The sequence below is a fragment of the Primulina tabacum genome, chromosome 9, assembly GCF_025594145.1.
Source record: "Primulina tabacum isolate GXHZ01 chromosome 9, ASM2559414v2, whole genome shotgun sequence".
Classification (NCBI taxonomy): domain Eukaryota; kingdom Viridiplantae; phylum Streptophyta; class Magnoliopsida; order Lamiales; family Gesneriaceae; genus Primulina; species Primulina tabacum.
The window spans coordinates 383,988-404,073 of record NC_134558.1 but is presented as its reverse complement, the minus strand read 5'-3'; the positions used below and the strand labels follow the sequence as shown (position 1 = coordinate 404,073).

General features: G+C 37.8%; 2 protein-coding genes across 8 annotated transcripts in view; both read right to left on the bottom strand.

The window, feature by feature from the left end:
* Nucleotides 1–20,086, bottom strand: part of LOC142556499 (uncharacterized) — a 38,917-nt gene that overhangs the window by 12,540 nt on the left and 6,291 nt on the right. For 6 of the 7 annotated variants that reach the window (XM_075667951.1, XM_075667950.1, XM_075667947.1 and 3 more), the window contains 10 exons: nucleotides 15,812–15,926; nucleotides 15,519–15,601; nucleotides 14,767–14,978; nucleotides 14,539–14,683; nucleotides 13,495–13,577; nucleotides 13,006–13,212; nucleotides 10,233–10,589; nucleotides 9,900–10,071; nucleotides 9,497–9,688; nucleotides 9,134–9,331 (listed from right to left, as the gene is read on the bottom strand). In XM_075667951.1, coding sequence (XP_075524066.1) covers nucleotides 9,134–9,331; nucleotides 9,497–9,688; nucleotides 9,900–10,071; nucleotides 10,233–10,589; nucleotides 13,006–13,212; nucleotides 13,495–13,577; nucleotides 14,539–14,683; nucleotides 14,767–14,978; nucleotides 15,519–15,601; nucleotides 15,812–15,926 — 1,764 coding nt within the window. The remainder of the gene's footprint in view (nucleotides 1–9,133; nucleotides 9,332–9,496; nucleotides 9,689–9,899; nucleotides 10,072–10,232; nucleotides 10,590–13,005; nucleotides 13,213–13,494; nucleotides 13,578–14,538; nucleotides 14,684–14,766; nucleotides 14,979–15,518; nucleotides 15,602–15,811; nucleotides 15,927–20,086) is intronic. The other variant, XM_075667952.1, reaches the window with a different exon arrangement.
* LOC142554979 (uncharacterized) lies at nucleotides 4,773–5,754 on the bottom strand (the record flags this gene model as incomplete). Its single annotated transcript, XM_075665602.1, is given in 2 exon segments — nucleotides 4,773–5,436; nucleotides 5,438–5,754. Coding segments are annotated over 2 exon segments (966 nt in total), but the record flags the coding sequence as incomplete, so codon positions are not given.

The window sequence follows — 20,086 nt, the reverse complement described above, 5'->3', positions numbered from 1 at the left end:
AAATGGAAGTGGGAGCATGTGATGGATTTTGTCACCCACTTGTCGTTGTCTTCCAAGAATTGTGACGTCATTTGGGTGGTCGTAGACCGACTGACTAAGTCAGTATATTTCATTCCGTGTAGTCGGAGATATAGTTTCGATAGTATGGCAAGACTATACATCCAAGATATTCTTAATATTGTGCCAACAAGTATAGTCAGTGACAGAGACCCACGTTTTACCTCAAGGTTCTGGGGAAGTTTTCAGAAAGCGTTGGGAACGACATTTAGCCTGAGTACAACCTATCATCCTACGTGCTTGTACTATGGATTTTGGACCAGCATGACATGCTCATCTACTGCTTATGGAGTTTGCGTATAACAATAGCTACCATAGCAGCATCGGTATGGCTCCATTCGAAGCATTGTATGGTAGACGTTGTCGTACTCCATTGTTTTGGGATGAAGCAGAAGGACTACAAGTGCAAGGACCTGAATTAGTGCAACAAGCGATTGAACAAGTGGAACTGATCAAGAAGATAATTAAAACTGCACAAGATCGTCAAGCGAGTTACGCAAATACCAAGCGTAGATCCCTACAATTTCAGCTAGAAGAAAAAGTATTCCTTAAAGTTTCATCATTCCGCAGGTCGATGAGATTTGGACTCAAGGGAAAATTAGCCCCAAGAGTCCTTGGACCTTCCGAGATATTGGAATGTGTTGGAAATTGGGCGTATCGATTGGCTTTACCATTGTATCTCTCCAGCATTCACAATGTCTTTCATGTATAGTTGCTACGAAGGTATGTAGTAGATGAATATCACGTTTTTGATCCGACAGATGTTCAACTTGAAGAAGGCTTGACTTATGTCGAGCAGCCGCTCTTACACCTGAGTAGGAAAGAGAAGAAGCTCAGAAACAAGACTATTCCACTTGTTCTAGTGCAATGGCCATGCCGAGGTACTGCAGAGGCGACTTGAGAGTTAGAGAACCGTATGTGCTCAGAGTATCCGCATTTGTTTCGAGTTGTGCCGTTGTAATCATGAGTTGTATATTATTCAGTTGTATTGTACGTCAGTATTGTACATCAGCTCTGATTTCGAGGACGAAATCTTTGTAAAGAGAGGAGGATGTAATGACCCGATTCTTTATTTAGAATGAAATACTAATAAAGACATAATTAAAGAGTTGTTAATTAAGCATTATTAAAGAATTCATTAATTGAGGATCAACATTTAGGACCCATCGAATTTAAAATGAACTGCTCAATCAACTTCAGATTACATTATCCCGTGAAATCCAACTAAACGAATGAGATTATAATACGTGGATTGAGTTCAGATCTTCTGAACTAGTCCGAATGCATTCTATAAATGGAAGCTGATTTAATTTGTTTTTTACACTGCTTTTCCTCGGCTTCTCTAGAGTTCAAACCATATACTTTAGGTTTTCTAGCCAGTTTATAGGGCAGTTTAGTGTTGGGAAGCTTTGGAGCTAGTGTCGACTCGATGAAGGATCGATGAACTAGGACACGCAGATCGAGACGTCAGGTTTTGTGGCCAGATTATAGGGCAGTTTGGTGTTGGGAAGCTTTGAAGCTAGTGTCTACTCGAGGAAGGGTCGATGAACTAGGACACGCAGATCGAGACGTCATCAGCGGGCTGACGACGGACGCAGGTATAATCTTAAAGGCTTAATTAGTGATTTAAGGATCATTAGGAAGAACTTTGAAGCATATTTAGTAATTCTGGATCTGGAATGATAGTAATTTCAATATGTTGCTATGGTCAAGGTTCAGACGAGTAAACTTTCTGTCAGATTGCTTGTGAGGTACGTGATGTACTGACTGAGATATCCAAGCGTAGTATACACACTTATATGCTCCATATTTATCTGTTGCATGATACATGTTTTACTGTTTTGATATATTATGCATGACATAGCACGTTGGATCTGATATCTTTAGAGATATACCTCGTTCGTTGGGGCCGTTCAGCCTTCTTCTCCATCGTAGACGGTTGGGTATCGAGAGCTACAATGTCTCACGAGACCCGTAGGCTCTGATGACCCTAGACATTGTAGGTTCACGTCTTAATGATGAGTATGAGAGCCAAAACATGCCTAAAGCAGATCAGAGACTACATACTTAGGCGCCACTAGACTGAGCATGAGATTTTTGACATCCTTGATATCTGAGCATATTGCATCACATACATTATATCGGTTTGTATACTCGTACATTCTCATATTGGTGAATTGTCACTAACGTCCTTGTTTTCATCTTGGACACCTCATTCCACGGTTCGGACGGCCAGGACAGTGGCTAGAGCAGTTAGCTTTTCGGTGGTGATCCAGTAGAGATTTTATTTGGTTTCTCGTATTCTCATGCATGATTATGATTTCGATCTCGTTGTATTAACGATTAAGACTGAGATATAAGGGCTGAACTCTTCAACTTTCTGGTAGGTTATTCCCTTTAGCATTACAAATCAACGAGCCTCTTCTCTCCAAATTTCAGAAAAAACTTCACGAATAAAGGGCAGAGGCTTGCGACCCAGAATCCAGCCGCTGACCTCATCGAGTTCTTTGTTTAGGCCAGCCAAGAAAACAAAAACTCTACTCCTTTCAACTTTCTTCTTGTACCTAGAGCTGTCATGAGGATTTCTCATTTTTCTTCTTCAAACATATCCAATTCCTGCCACAAAATCATCACTTCATTGTAATATGTGTTTACATTTTTGTTACCTTGTTGCATCCTCCACATCTTTGTGTTTAATTCGAATAAGTGGGAATGATTTCCTTTACTGCTTCCCAAACGTCACAGGTAGTGGGCAAAAAAAGGAATGGCTTTCCCACAGTAGGTTCCATGGATTTAATAAGCCAAGCAGTGATCATGGAGTCTTCCGAGCGTCATTGGAGATATTTGGGATCATCGATGGCTGGAGAATTTGTTTCCCCGGTCAAGAAGCCCGATTTTCACTTTCCATCAATCACTAGCCGGACAAATTGAGCCCATTCCAAGTAGTTACTGCCATTCAATTTATGAATGGTAATTTGCAGAGAAGTTTCAGAAATTGGCATGGTCTGTGATGGTTGCGAAACCGTCCTTGCTGAAGTAACTCAGCATCACTGTTGGATGTTCGAGAGCTTGAGCCCATCATCGCTGTTGTATAGTCCATTTTTTTCCTGATGTTTCTGGGCTCTTTTTTAAATAATGCGATGCTGGGCTTATTGGGATAAAGCAACAGGTTGCATCTTGCAGCAGAAGAAAACCAGCGTCATTTGTGCAAAGAAATTGGCAGCGTAACACATAAGAAGCGCGGAAGAAGTGCGACACAACGCTGGGTAGGGTTTTGTGTTTTTCAGGAAGACCGAGAACATCAAATTGAAGGGCTATGCGCAAGGTTGTAAATGGCGGGAGGCAGTGGCGGGGCAGTCGGTGACCGCCTACCGCCTCGGCCGCCTAGGCGGTTGAATTTTTTTAAGTAATTTTTTTATAGATAATCATGCAATATAATCATTTTTATATAAAATGTGCAATTAAATAATGTTTAAGCACAAAATATAATATCATCTAGATAATGTGCAATTAATAAAGATTCATCATCATATTAATGCTATTATGCTAAAAAAGAAATATAATTATTTTTACCAAAAAACTAAGTTTAAATTTAAAAGTTTCAATCGATTATCATCATTAAAACAAGTAGTAGACTAAACATAACTAATATTCCAAATCATCTACATATGCACCATCTACTACATCCATGATCCTCTCATCATCGGACTCAAAATCAACATTTTCTTCATTCTCCTCCTCCGATGTATCTAAATCTTCGTCAAGTTCTCTAATGGGGATGTTCCTTGCACTCCTCCTTGGATGTAGCACTTCATCCGCTCCCGAGGCCTCCGCTACCATTCTCCAAGTAAGTCCTGAACCCGGCTCGACCTCATCTTCATCACCATCATCGACAAGCCAACCTTGAGCTTCACTAGCTTGAGAGGATAGAAGCAAATCTCCACCCATTTCTCTTTTACTCTTCTTCTTCATAAGATTAGCATTGAATTTGACATATACAAGATCATTCAATCTTGATGTCTCAAGCCTATTCCTCTTCTTAGTTTGTATCTAAAAATTTAAAACCATTGTTAAGAAAAAATGATAGATAACATAATTTATAAATTAGTTCTCAATATTTACCCCTTCAAATTGACTTCAATTTCTTTCACACCCCGATGAAGTACTTGTCAAAGAGAGAAATCTCATTGCCATTTTTTGTAAGTTTGGAGTGTCACCACCATAATTCGACCACCATCCAACTTAAAAAAGCAAAGAGGAAAAAATAATTAAACCAAAGATGGGTAAAAAAATACATGTACTGACATGAATAAAAATAAAGGAAAAAAGATTTACCCAGGTCAAAGTCATGGTAACATCCATCTTCTCATATGCCGCGACCGCCATTTTTCTTCCAAAGTTTCCAGATTTACTCTTATACTTCAGCAATTCATCATTAGCAATGGTAGATTGCATGTCCTCGTCAGTGGCAAAAATTATCTCAACACAATTCAAAAACTCATTCATGACATTGGTGTCATTTGATATGCTTGAATCTTTGAATTAAAAAAACGGATTCAATAAATAAGCGGCATAATGCAAAGGACTATCAAGTCTACCCTTAAGACTTCTCATCAATAATCTTCAAAACAGGGATGGCATTTTCCTCTTTTTTGAAAGACTTTTTAATGTCTTCTTTGGCTTGTTTAAGAGCACCCAATAAGAATGTCATGGAGGGCTTCTTATCACCGTCAACAAGACGTAGGGGTGAAGACATTCAAAGCCAAAGAAACACCATTCCAAAAAGATATACTTGTTACCGTGGCTTCCGCCGCTTTCCCCTTCACACTACTCCTTAACTTTGTTTTGCTCCATTCATCGGCTGTAAACATGAGTCTCAATTGATCTTTCTTGTCTTTGAGACTTTCCAAAGTCAAAAATGAAGTAGCAAATCTAGTCATCCCGGGCCTCACAATATCAGTCTTCTTGGTATATTTTCTCATAATAGCCAAAGTTCTATGATGTGCATAGATGAATATAGTCAAGGCCTTTGCTTTCTCAAGTATTCCGCTAAACTTGAGTAGTTTTCCAATTGCTTCAAGCATGAGGTTGATTGTATGAGTCGCACAAGAAGTCCAAAAAATTTGAGGTTGTGTAACCTTCAATAAATCCGCCGCCGCCATATTGTTTGTTGCATTGTCCGTCACTACTTGAACAACATGTTGCGGGCCAATCTCAATGATATACTTTTCAACAAACTCAAATATATAAACCCCGGTGTGTGCCTCCATGGATTCTTCAATAGAACCAAGGAATGAAGTGCCTAGCTTGCAATTAACACATATATTCATAATGCTTCTCCTCTTGCGATCGGTCCATGCGTCGGTCATTATTAAACATCCATTCTTCTTCATGTTTTTATAGAGAAAATTTGGTCTTCTCAACTTCTTGCTTCAAAAGTGGCTCTCTTAAAAGATATTGACTTGGAGGTTTGTAGCCCGGACCGAATTGGCCAATCGCCTCTACAAGTTGTCTAAAACTTTGATAGTCAATTGAATGAAAAGGAATCCCCGTTTCGTATATCCATCTAGCAACATACTCATGCACATCATTTGTAAACTTTAACTTCAAGGCATCATTTATGTTTTGTTGTCTTGCCTTCGTTGGATCGATTGCGGATGTCCACTTATCAATAGGCCCGAGATTCTTTGGCTTTTTTTTTAATTATCTCTCATCACTTGACAATCACCATCCTCTTCATCAACACATATGTTTACCTCCGCCCTTTCTTCTTTTAATTCTTCCACCCTTTGACGCTTTTTATTCTTGATATTTTCAAGATAGTCTCTCACTCTTTTTTGTCCTCATCGGATGCTTTACGACATGCTTCAACTTATCCTACAATACCCGCAATATGATGATTCATCCTATAAACTCCTCCTTTAATAAGCCTCTTACACAACTTGCATGTGATTCAATCTTTTTTTTTATAAGAAACTTGTTAATATTATTAATAAAAAAAGAGTGTTTCTTTTACATGAAGTGGACTAGTGGTCCACTACCAAGAAAGATAAAATCATGCTATTAGCAATAAACATAACTCCAATCTCTCAAAAGATCTAGAATGGATAAACTTTGGGGATAATACCCATTTTCGTCCTTATTATTTACCGCTTTTCTCATTTCAGTCCTTTTTCATTTCTGACTGCTTATTTAATCCTTTAAGTTTTCAAAATCTTCCCGAATTAGTCCACGTCGTTATCTTGACGTTAATATAAACGTTGACCCACATTATATGCCTCTCACATGTTCATTTATTTGTGAAGGCTCGATTAACACATCCGTATTGTTTACTCTCCTTTTCAACCCTTACTCGTATTCTTGATCATTGCCGCCGCCTTCATTGCTTCCCCGGCCGCGGGGGTGGTGCACTCTATCCCGAAAAACAAGCTGAAAAGGCGCAACCCAATCAAACCCCTTCCGCCGCCGCAGCAATTCGCACCCGCATTCAACTGGGAGCAAGAAGAATACCTCAATGCGCACAATTTTCTACGCCAGAAGGTTGGGGTTCCCCCATTGACGTTTGATTCCACCTTGACTGCTTTAGCCCACGCTTGGGCGGAGCAACACCGCGTGGACTTCGATTACCGCCACCACTCTCCAAACGGATACGACGAGAACCTGTATTGGATGGATTACAACGTTCACACGCCAGCACAGGTGGTTCAATCTTGGTTCAACGAGCAGCAGTTTTACGATGCTCCAAATAACGTTTGCCAGTGTCTGCCGGAGAGAAACGGCTGCGAATTCGGGCATTTTTTGAACGTGGTGTGGGGCACAACGAAGCGGGTGGGATGCAGCGGTGCCGTTTATTGCGATGGCAAAGGTTTGTATGTTGTTTGCCAATATGATCCTGCCGGATTGATCATAGGTGCAAACCCCTTCGCTGTTGCTAGATTGTGAAGAAACTGCATTTTCTGTAAGATTACACGAAAGAAGTGAGAGTTTCTTGAAGAAATTCAAAGTCATTGTATGGTTTCATGGTAGATATGGAGTAATAAACGTGGGTATATTGTTTTACGCCATCGTTGTTTTCAATAATTGTATTTCAACTTTTTAGAGATTTCAGTTTATTTCACATTCTACGTGACTCTGTTTAAAACTGAAGCTTTTATGGCTTATTACGAGCTCGTTAAATGGAATAAGTCAAAAGTGGATTCTTTCAAAAATAATCATCTTACACATAAAAAAGATGACAGATTCATTTAATATGATAGATTACGTGACAGGATTAGGATTTGAAGTTATGTACAAGCGCCATCCTTCTTCAAAACATACATATGCCAAGATAGTTGGACAAAAGGAACAGAAAAAAGGTGTCGAACGATTCAGAGAGGAAATGGGATATTGTACAATTCTAAGATTTAAGAATCGAGGACATCCCTTTTCAGCATTTTGCAAGGATTTGCATAATGTAACAGAAACGAACTTTTAAATCTAGTTCAAGAAATCGAAGCACGATCGGTATTTCAATCCGAAGAAAACACGGCCGTTTCCAACTGGTAAGCCTTGGTGAAGAACGAAGGCCAACAAAGATAAGTTGACATGATACTTCTTTGAAAACAGTGTACTTCTTCAAGCAATCAGTGGTGTCTCCAACCATTCACCCTTTCCTTTCCTTCCATCGTTTGATTTGGGGATTAGGGTTGTTCTACATGTGGGGAGAAAAAAAGAAAAGGAGTAATCGACTGACTTCACAAAGAAATGAGCATGTGAGAGGCACATGATGTGGGTCAACGTTAATATTAACGTCAAGATAACGACAGAGACCAATTCGGGAAGATTTTGAAAACTTGAAGGATTAATTAAGCAGTCAAAAATGAGAGGAACTGAAATGGGAAAAGCGGTAAACAATAAGGATGAAAATGGGTATTATCCCATAAACTTTGAAACTCTTTAATGTTTCCAATCCAGTTTGCTATCCTAATCTTGATTTTTTCCCAACACTCCTCTGCGCTGTCTTCCAATTCTTCAAAAATTCTTCTATTTCTCTCTAACCATATACCCCAACAAATGCCATGGATCACCACCCTCCAAAAAATTCTTCCTCTGTTGCCAACCAACTGTCCAAGATCCGCAATAAACAAATCTTGTGTTGTTTTCGGTATGACCCAAACCAATTTCAGTTCTTCCAAAGCCCTAGACCACAAATCATTAGACTTTGGCTTAAATTACAACTCCGGTTGTTTATCTTTTTCTGCCATTAATCTTCAACAATAAATCAATAAAAAATTAATAATAGGAAAAAAAATTGATTTTTTAAATCACAAAATCTGAAATATTATAAAAAAAGTATGATAAATAATAAATATGCAATGCCTAACCTAAATATTCTGACTGCTGGCGGCAGTAGGCGGCGGCGGCGGCGGGCGGATTGTGTGGTGGTTGAGAGTTAAGTTGAGAGTGAAAACCAAAAATAAAATAAAGAAAGTGAGGTGTGTTAGGGTTTTAATATTTAAAATTAGTTGACTTTGACCAGGTTTTTAAAAATGTTGACTACAACTTAAAAATCTTGACTGCCTGCTCGCCACCTCGCCCCGCCTGCTCGCCGCCTCGACCCGCCTCCCCAACGTCGTATAGCTTGGGCCGCCTAAAACACTCGCCTCATGCATAGGCGGTGCGGTCGAGGGCCGCCTACCGCCTAGGCACCGCGGCCGTCATTTAGAACACCAACTCTGCGGTTGCTTTGCAAATTTGCAAACCCTAGTTTTTTTAATTGAGTTGTGGCTCTTGATACCATGTCGAATAGAGAGGAGAAAACATGGGTAAGACAATATTATTTTTTATTATTCGTCGGTTAAAGATGTGTACAATGGCCAAAAAAGAGTAATTCATGGAACAATTCTAGCCTACATAGTAGTGACAAATTCTGATTTTATGGTAAATTGCTATTTTACAAAAAATATGAAAATTCCTAATTTATCGACATTTCTTTAAGATAACAATAGGTTACCAGTTATATACAGACAAAATAAGGAAGTTGCACGAGCACTTGAGACATTGGGAGAGAAGGGAGGAAGCTAGGAAGAAAGAGCACCTTTGTCTCAGCAGCTAAGTTCCATATTACAAATTTTGCTGACACAAAACCAATTGCATAGTTGCCAAAGGTAGAATCATCAAATTGCTCAGCTGCTCGGATGACACTTAATTCTTTCACTTGTTTCATCCCTAGAAATTCCAAATTAAGAAGATGTTTGTCATGCTTCAAGTAGCATATACATCCATCTGCTCCAGTCTGTGGATGAAAAGCAAAAAGGAGAATAACCAAGTGAATCAAATTCCCACACAAAAGTAAAAAATAAATGTACAACATTTATATCTCACACGCAAGACCGCAAGAATAATATAATATTCTTAAATTCGTGATATTCAGTATCAGGACTCCAGAATCATGCCATACCGAACGTATTTCCACTTGATCATAACAAAAACCTGCAACAGAAACACTGCATACACTTGATACTCCATGGGCTCCCTTGAAATAGTTCACTGGAGATATGTCTATATCTGCAGCAGCCGAGTGACCACTCAGTTCTCTCCTTGGCAAAGAGAACAGTAGCAAATTACCGCGTATGTCCCCACAAACTAGAACCTGTAGACAATTAAGAGATCAACGTGGAAAAACATATTGTAGGTAGTAGCATGCGCCCATGCTTTCATGTTTAGGCATCCCAGTAGAGGCCATTGTACATGTAGCATTCATAGGATGTGACATAGTAACTAAACTGAAAAAACTAACACCTTCCATAAACGATGGGGCATAATATCACCAAAAACTGACGGGGAAATGAAAGAAAAGTCACCTTCTCATCAAATGATACATCCACACACATTATTCGCAATCCAAAGCATGAAACAAATTCTGCAAACAAGCACACATCATAACTTCTTGCACCATTGAGAATCGGAAAAGGCATCTTTTGGTATATACTCCAGAGCTTCAATCTACCTCCATGATTAGTGGTGAAGATGAACCTGGGTAACAGAGTTACCAAAGAAATAAAGTCTGATATTTTCAATGTATTAATCAAAATAAAGAACATTGTGATCAACATTAATCCTTTATACGCTTGACATTTGAAGAAAAGCAAATATTGGCTTATCTCAAAATCTACCTGTAATTAAATTATCAATACCTATTTTTTGCAGACCGGCACCAAAAGATACCCAAGAGATGTCTCTCCTCTTCAGCAGACCAACTAAAAGTAAGTTCAACATTTGGCCCTGAAACACATCCAACAACCAGGACAACTGTCATAGTTCCTTTACCATCTCCAACAGCAACCCAATCTTCAAATCCATCAGAGAGGTCCGAACAGTTTGATAACAAGTCCATGCAAATGATAGGCGCCTCCTCACGGATACGCACAAGTTCAGTCCATTTGACGGCCCTATCGTTACACAGACAGGCGTGATACAGATAACCATTATTGGTTGCAACATAAAGAGAATCTTCACGGGAGAAATGCAAGCATCGCACATATTCACTTTTGCTGCAACAACACATAGGAGGTAAGTAGTATCGATGTGAGGGTGTAGCAACAGCAGAATAAAAGCACCAAAATATCTGAGTGTAGTTTTAGAACTAAAACATTAGTTATACAGAAATGGAAAAGGAAAGGGCATGAAACTAATGCCTGTATAATTATAAAATCATAAAATAGCTCACGTATAGAATCATGAAAGAGCTCCAGTTAAATTGAAAGGGCGCTTTTTTAACTCCGAAACAAATACTTAACATAAACAAAAAGGTTTAATTGTATTTGTGCATAACACCATAGTTTTTTTTATAAGAAACGATATTTTATTAATAATATAATAAGAGTTAATTACAATCAGTGGGCTAGTGGTCCACTTTCAACAGAAAGTACATGATACACATAAGCCCAAACTCTCAATATATCTGAGATCGGCACGTTCTTAAATTCATCATAAGCGTCAATTCACATAACAACTTTGATCTTGATTTTATTCCAGCACTCGTCACTATTATCTTTCGTGTCTTCGAAAATTCTCGATTTCTTTCCAGTCATATTGTCCAACATACGCCTTGAACCACCACTTGCCAAAAAAGTTTTTCGTCTGCTACCAGTTAATTGTTCTAGATCCCTAGCGAATAAATCATTCGTTGACTTAGGCACCACCCAAACCAAGTCCATTTCTTTCAAAGCTCTAGCCCACAAGCCGCTCATGAATGCACAATGAATTAGCATATGATCCTGTGTTTCTGTATCATTCCTACACAAACACACACCAATTGGGGCTCATAGCAACTGAGGGCTACTTTTTTTGCATCATCTCCGAGGTCGGCAGCTTACCCAGGATCGCTGTCCACGAGAATACTTGAATCTTTGTTGAAACCGGGACCTTCCAACTAACATGGAAATAAGGAAAAACGGGAAAACGACTTTGGGGAAAAAAACTCAAAGAAAGATTTTACTGAGAAAAGACTAGAAAGATCCTCACTCTACACTCGATAGTCATCTACCCCTTCAATCAATCTAATCCTATCTAACAAACCTAATAACTCGGTCAACTCTAAAAACTCCTCATCTCTCACACCCCTTCGAAAATGCAAATCCCATGATTGGAAAGGAGACGAATTGTCAAATTGAACAAAGTGTGATATAGGCAAATTATGAACCGCGGATAGCTGAAATAAAGCAGGAAAAAGGTCTTTAAAGGAATAATCTCTCCACCAAATGTCTTCCCAAAATCTTGCCTTGAAATAACACCATAGTTGTAATAGGCGCAAAGGGTTCTTGGAACCCGAGGCACGCCTATCGAAGCAACGTGCACTATTAAATTTAGAAAGATATATTTATCTACTATTATTCTATGGGGAAAATACTCTATTGAAACAATTACGGCTATTAAGCTTCGCACAAATATATTATACGGCAAAAATATATTTATCAACTACTATTATATGGCAAAAATAACTGTTTAGAAAAATATATTTATCGACTGCTATTTTATGGCAGAAATACATATTTTCAATAAGCAGAAATTAATCGAAACTTTCATTATTGGCAGATCTCTTCTTACTTTTATTTTTCTTATCCAGTTTATTGGAATTTTACTTGAGTATGTTATAAGGGAATCTGCCATTACCAACAGATTTCTTCTTTACTTTTATATTTCTTTCTTACGTAGTTAGTGTAGGAATTTTCTCCAGTAATTTGTCTTCTCATTCAATTTAGATCCTAGTTTATAGCTGCAGGACAACAACCTATCTCTATGTATGTATTTTGAATATTTTAGGGAATAAATCCTTAATAAGATTTAAAAAAGGAACTTAATGCCTTTCCTCAAGCACGCCTGGGAAGCTCGAAATAAAGCCTCGATAAGATTAAAAAATGTAACTTAACTCGGTTCCTCGAGCGCGCCTAAGAAAGCTTCCCAGGCGCGATCCAATATTTTAGGAAATAAAGCCTTCAATTAATTAAATTAAAAAAAGTAAACAATTAATGTATTTCCTCAGGTGTGCCAGAGAAAAGCTTCCCAGGCAAGTCCAGGCGCGTGCTTGGGTGCATATCCAGGCGCGGTAGTCTCGTCTAGTGGCGCCTCTCATTTACAACTACGCATAACACTATCAAAATACATCATAAACAACTCAAAAAGCCTCACCGAAGGCATTCACTAGCCTAAAATTTCCCAACTAACAAATCCAAACATAATATACAAAATCCGGTAAAAAAGGGCAATCTTGCTCTAATCACACTAGAGTAAGATAGCAGCATCAATGAACACAGACACTTCAATAGAAAATAAGTATTATATGCTTCAACTGAGTTGATAATTGATTTGGTGGGTTGATCATCATTTCAACACTTACTTTACAATACAAATATGATTTAAGTGCATGAGAAATGTCTAGAACTTTGATAACGAGATTAAAAATTATACCTGTCAGTGAGGCCAGCATGCCCAGAAGATCTGGGTGTTGAAAGAGCCAAGAGTTTCTTCCCCGCACTGAAATCCTCTGTGACCATGGTAGCATCCGAACCTTTATGAGATTCGTAAAGATGGCGGACTTTTATGGCAGAATCGAAACCAGCTGTGATAAGAATCGAAGAGCTGGGTTCATACAAACAACGCCATACTCCCCTCCCACTGTAAAAATACAATAGGAGTCTAAGGTTGGTTGATGAGTCTAATTATTAAGTATCGAGTGAACAAGTAGGTGCCAGTCCCAACAAACCTCTTTCACAAAATCAAACAAAACAATGAAATTTGACTTAAAGAGCATGATGTGTTGAGAATACTTGAGGTGCAATAAATTTAAATGCTTTGCACGAAGAATAAAATAAATCAATTGATTATAAATAAAACAAATAAAGGACCATGAATAGGTATCCATAACGACCAAGTTTTAATCAATATTGCAAAACTTACGTATGCTCCTTGATCACATTAAGTTCTCTACCATCGTGATCCCAGACTCGGCATGTACAGTCCTCACCAGCGGTGATGATGAACTGAATCCAATTAAATAAGTAAATAAATCTGGACTATAAAAATCCTTTGCTCCATATGCAAAATGTAAGCAATTAAATCATGAAGTTATTGCATCCAGTTTGCTTCCTACAGCTAGAAGCTTTTATGCAGTACAACAAAGATCCAACTGATTGAGTTCAAACTACAGACTGGGCACACTTGAACACCCCCAGTCAAGCCTCCTTGGTCAATTCCTTTGCTAAGTCCGTTCATATACTCTCCTAACCACGAGATATGAATGCTTATGACACAAATTTTCAATTTGAAATGTCACTTAATAAACTTACTTCAGTCAACTCCAGAACATGCAAGAATTTTGGCTTACTTTCTTGATGCAAAATAAAAACACAAGAGTCAACGCAATAAGAATAAATAATACGAATGTCAGTGAAAGGCTATTGAATTCACACAATATGAAAAAGGAAAGAAATTGAAAGGTGTAAAAAAATACTGAGGTAACTCGTTAAAGGAGTTCATACATTGTAAAGATTTACTTTTCGCGGCAACCATGATACAAATGTTAAGATTGGAACTTGGACCAAACTCAATCCCAAAAAGCTAGCTCAAGGGGGGAGGATTGTCCAAGACCATATATACAACTCCTAGGTATTTTATCCAACCGATGTGGGACAACTAACACACCCCCTCACGCCCAGGAATGAACATCTAGAGCGTGAAGTTTACAAATGACCCAATTATGGGCAGAACGGGTGACCCAACTATGGGCAGTCCAACACATAACGGTGGAACCTGAGCTCTGATACCATGTTAAGATTGGAACTTAGACCTAACTCAACCCCAAAAGCTAGCTCAAAGTGGAAAGATTGTCCAAGACCATATATACAACTCCCAGGTATTTTATCCAACCGATGTGGGACAACTAACATACAAATAAGAAATTTTTTCATACAGGAAATCACAGATTTATAACCGCAAACTTACAGAGTCAAATATACAACAGTCCCAAATTCTGGCATTGTGGCCAAATAGAACAAGGCCTCCAGATTGATTGGCCCCATTCTGCACAGAACAGTCAGAAATAAATCCAAGAGGTCCTTTTTCCGCATGAATTTCCCAAATTCGAGCACTGCACAAATGAAGAGATCACATACGGATGTCATGGGTATCTAGCTCCTTGAATAGAGAGTATGAACCTAAGAGATTATATACCTACGATCATCAGAAACTGATACAAGTTTTGATCCATTAGAGAACCATGCAATTCTGAAGATTGAACCTTCATGTCCAATAAGCCTGGTAATGAGATAATCCTCATACTCCACACCATGAAGCAGGGAGTCCTCATTGATCTGAACGAGTTCTTCGGCGCTATCTCCATGAATTGTGGCATATTTCTTACAAACCACTTTCCATACAATAATCTGCCAATATCAAATAGATTCTCCGGCTTCACAATCAATAAGCTTTTTAACAAATGAAACTTGAAATAAATAATTTTTATGCAACATAAAAATTCTAAAAAATACTGGAAGTCACAGCAATGGTGGAAAAAAATTATATTATGAACAAAGGGTACTGCAATGGGAGAAAGAGGTACATAGATAATTTGTAACATAACTCATGCAAAGCCCATTCATGAAACTTTTATCACAATGAAATTTCAATTTCTCAAGGCAAAAATTTGTGAGATCCGCGTCGCACAGATTTCTATGCACAAAGCATTGAATCTAACCCGGAGGCCATGTAAGTACCTTCGAGATACCTGGGATGAAACTTGGATGAACCCAAGAAGGCAAGAACTTAATTAAATGACAGTGGGAGAAAAAGGACAAGTTGGGGAAACAATAGAAAAACAAAACTAAGTACATAACAATCTAAACATGTGGAAATGCATGTTGTCGCTTTCACATAGAGGAGTTCATGGTCAGTATATATGCATGAGGAAAAGGAAGGTAAGATACCTCATTGAAGATCGTACCAGATGCAATAAGGAGAGATTCAATTTCGTTCCCAATCATTCGCATGGAAAACAACAGGCATCTCTCTATAAATCGCATGGTTAGAGAAAGAGTTAAGTGAATCTAAAAAGTATTATGTTAAGAAACTTAAAAACAATAAGGATTTATTAGCTTTCTTAATCAAATGTGTAGCTTCTAAATATCCCTTCGTTATGCCTCTTTGTTTCAACTTTTTCGGAATATCAATATATTGTAACTATATTTCAAAAATAAGAAAAATATTTTAACCAACTAACCTGAGCACTCAACTTCAGAGAGTATATTGACTCTTAAAATATCCCACAGGTGCAAAGAGTTGTCACTACACCCAATGGCAAGATAGGATGTCTCCGAGCTTGAAGTTGCACTATCCTAGTAGAATCAAAACTTATTAAAATTAAAAATATGTTAGCATAAATAATGAATTGTAAATATTTGCTTAGTTGGTTAGTTAGCTGGTTATACAACCCAATTACTACTTATAATTCACAGTTGGACATAACTGACTTCTTCAAGAGATTAACATCAATGAATGAATTTTTCTCTCTCCTGGTTTCCTGAATTTTAATCGAATATGGTCGAATTTATAATTTGACATTGGATCAACTATCTTTTTTTTTATACGAAACTTTGCTTTATTAAAATATTAAGTTGGATTACAAAGGATAATAATCCTTAGAACTAGATTACGAAAAGAGAACAAAAGAAAACTTATAAGCTTAAATCAGCAGCATACAAACTTCCAATCCCTAACTACATCCGCAATAAGTAAATGTTTAAACTCCGGCAGCAGTGTTGTCCAAGTCGCGACCCTGAATTTGATCTTTGACCATACGTTGTCCAAAGACTCTGCCGAATCCGCAAAAATTCTACTATTCCTCTCTAACCAAAGCGACCAAAAGATGCCGTGAACAACCAAATACCAGAAGCTGTTGTTCCTGTTGCCGTTTGTGAAAGAAGGCTCCATGATAAATAAATCCCGGGACCTTCGTGGAAAGGTCCATGCGAAACAAAGCTCACTCCGATCAGTTAGATTTATCATTGATTGATTGTTGAATTTTTCTTCAATCAATTCTGCAGTCAAAATGTCAGGAGCTGACGAATACAAGCTCTTCGAGCTCCTCCAATGGCAAAACCGCGATGATGATCCAACAGGTCACTATTTTCTCCATCACTCAGACACCCTAGGTTAATCCTCATCTCACAGCTTCTTATGAGTGAAAATTAAGCAGACCCAGTTAAAAACAAGATAGGGCTTATAGATGGATCAGCGAAGAAGCCTGAAGGAACTGATGTTGCTCTTCTTCTTGGATCACGAACAACAATGTCATGATACCATGGATGTTGAATTCAGTGTCCAAGGAGATTTCCACAAGCATCACATTCACAGAATCTACCGTGGACATTTGGATCGATCTTAGGGATCAATTTCAACATAGCACCGAACCACATGTATTTCAATTACGCAGAGAACTAACCAATCTACATCAAGATTATGTCGGTTAGTATTTTTCGAAATTGAAAGCGTTGTGAGAAGAGCTTAGTGATTACCGACCACCACAATCTTGTGACAAATGTACGGAGGAATAAAGGATCTCAACGCGTGTTTTGCTCTTCCAAAACCAAGTTTCAAAATTAAACTGAGGGAAGTTGTCCTTACTGCAACCCACATTATCCAAAACCCGGGGCAATCAAACCCCTATGCAAATTATCTTTTAGTGTTAACCTAATATTTGAACCAAAAATATTGTCACTCCTCAAGTCTTTGGTACTACTGCTTTTGTTCATGTGTCTAACCACAACAGAGGTAAATTAGATCCATGAACAATCAAATGTGTGTTTGTTGGGTGTTCTCCGACACAAAAAGGCTACAAACGCTATCACCCACCAACCTGAAAATTTTACACCACTGCTGATGTTACACTTGAGAGGGGCCAAATTTTTTTCTTTCAACCTAATTATCAGGGGGGATCTAACTCTATTGGGAAGATAAAGCTGAAGACTTATTCTTCCTTGACATACACATCTCCCATACTCATCTCAGAAGGTATCCTTGTAGCCCGAAATATCCCCACAAGAACCTAACCCCGAACAGTTGAAACAGTCCCTACCAATAACCTGCTTGACACTAGGAGGTATACACAGGTGTAATCGAGAAAGAGAATCTCATAATGTTCCAACCCGAAACTCAACTCCTACTCATGAAAATGAGGTATACACAAATTCAATTTCTTCTTCATCTGATTATGATTTCCCCAATGCCCTAAGAAAAGGGACAAGCGATTGCACTAAACATCCAAAGTATCCGTTGGCCAAATCCGTGTTTTCCACAGGTTCTCTCCATCTCACAAAAGTTTCTTGGCCAACTTAAACGACGTCCCAATTCCTAATACCTTATCTGAGGCTTTATCTGATGAGAAGTCGAGAGAAGCTATGAGACTAGAGATGGAGGCACTTGAGATTCACAGAACATGGGAAATCGTGGAGCTGCCAGCAAATTGATGTTTGAACCGAATTACATATCAGACGGGCCTCTAGAGGGATAACAGGCGAGGTTGGTTGTTAAGGGCTATATACAAACCAATGGAATGGACTATCAAAAGACATTTTCATCGGTAGCTAAGATTGATATAGTGAGGGTTTTATTATACTTGGCCGCAAATTTCAACTAGGATTTACAAAAGTTTGATGTGAAGAATGTTAAGGTTTGCATACTGAAAACGATGCATTATACGAATTCAAGCAAACTCGGAGATATTGCTTTGGCTGGTTTTGGGAAGGCAATGATCTAGGGGTGTTCAAACTTCGGATAAAACCGAAAAAACCGAAAATCCAAACCGAAAACACCGAAAATGGAACCGAACCGAAATCCGAATTTAGTAATTCGGATATAAATGTTAAAACCGAAGTTTATTTGGTTCGGTTTCGGATTATATATGTTAAAACCGAAAAAACCAAAATTTCGTTAAATTAATAAATTTTTTTATATTTTTATTGATATTATATATTTTGATATGATATTTAGTGAACGAAGAACTATTTTGAACAATTTTTAGATGATTTTTGTTTGTTTAATTAATTTAGACATTATATTTAAATATTTCACTAAGAAAACATGTAAAAAGTTAACATATTATATTTTACAATATATTTATATTATTAATTTAAATAATTATATTAAACCGAATTAACCGACCCGTTTTGGTAGAAAACCGAACCGAACCGAAGGAAAATGGTTCGGATATCGGATTATATATTTTTAAAATCGAAAACCGAAAAAACCGAATTAAAAAACCGAAAACATAACCGAACCGACCGATGAACACCCCTACAATGATCAAATATCTGACACAAGTAGAGTCTAGGTTATCAATTTATCAAAAAAACGGATTCAAGGGAAGTTGCTGACTTTCCGGTATATGGCTCGATCTTGGCAGGTATCTTCATCTCCCAAGAGAAGTATGTGGTTGACCTCTTGAAGGAAACCAATAATTAGCATGTAAACTTGCTTCTACTCTAAGTGATCCCAATCATAACCTTGGAGAAGTGAATGGTGATCAAGAGTACACAAGGAAGGGTTCCAAACATTGGTATCTAAAAAAGACCCAGGACAAGGACTACTCTTCAGAAAAAACTACACACAAAAATATCAGAGTTTACAGAGATGCTGATTGGGTTCACGGGCGGAGCTAGCTCAGGCCCAAACACACACACACACATAAATACATTATAATTTTTAGACTAGCAATTTTAAATTTTTATCTGCTAATATTACGTGTCTAGTTCCCCACTCTAAAGCCAAAAAAAACAATAAAAAAAATTTCCATAATAATTTATTGACCCAAATTTTAGACTCAAATCTTTAAATTTTTATATTCGCTATTACTGCTCAGGCAGACAATCTGTAACCTTCTATACAGTGTTTTCTCCTCATGAGCCACGAACTTCATATGCTTTGATCAACAGGCATTCCAATTCAAACTATTTACAGTTTCATCTTCCATATTTTCTACAAATCCACAAATTAAAAAAAATTTAGGTTCGCTTTTTCTTTCAACGTTTTTCGATAATTCGATTGTTTTTAAATTTTGTGTCTTTTTTGCTTTCGGGAACGAATTCGTGTTGTAGAGTTTATATTTTTTATCAAATTTTATTTTCGATTTTGGGTTCTTTACGAGTTCTTCGCAATTTTATGGCGTTTCCCATCAACTGATAGGTGATTCTGGCCATGTGTAGCTTGTGTTCGAACCTTATGATACGTTATTTATGGTTGTCGATTAACCAACGCCCTTTTTTTGCTTTATTAATTATAGTATATCGTTGGCTACACTGAAACAAGATTTTGGTTTCGCCCCTGATTGGCTTGTGCAGGATATTGAGAATATTTGATTAACAAATTAGTCTCCCATCAAATCTTGAGTATATGGGAAGTCGATTCCTTAATATGTATATTAGGTTATTTCTATTTCTAGGAGATTTGATAGGTTATCTTTCCATATTTGTTGTAATACCTGTCTTTAAATTAGAGTTGT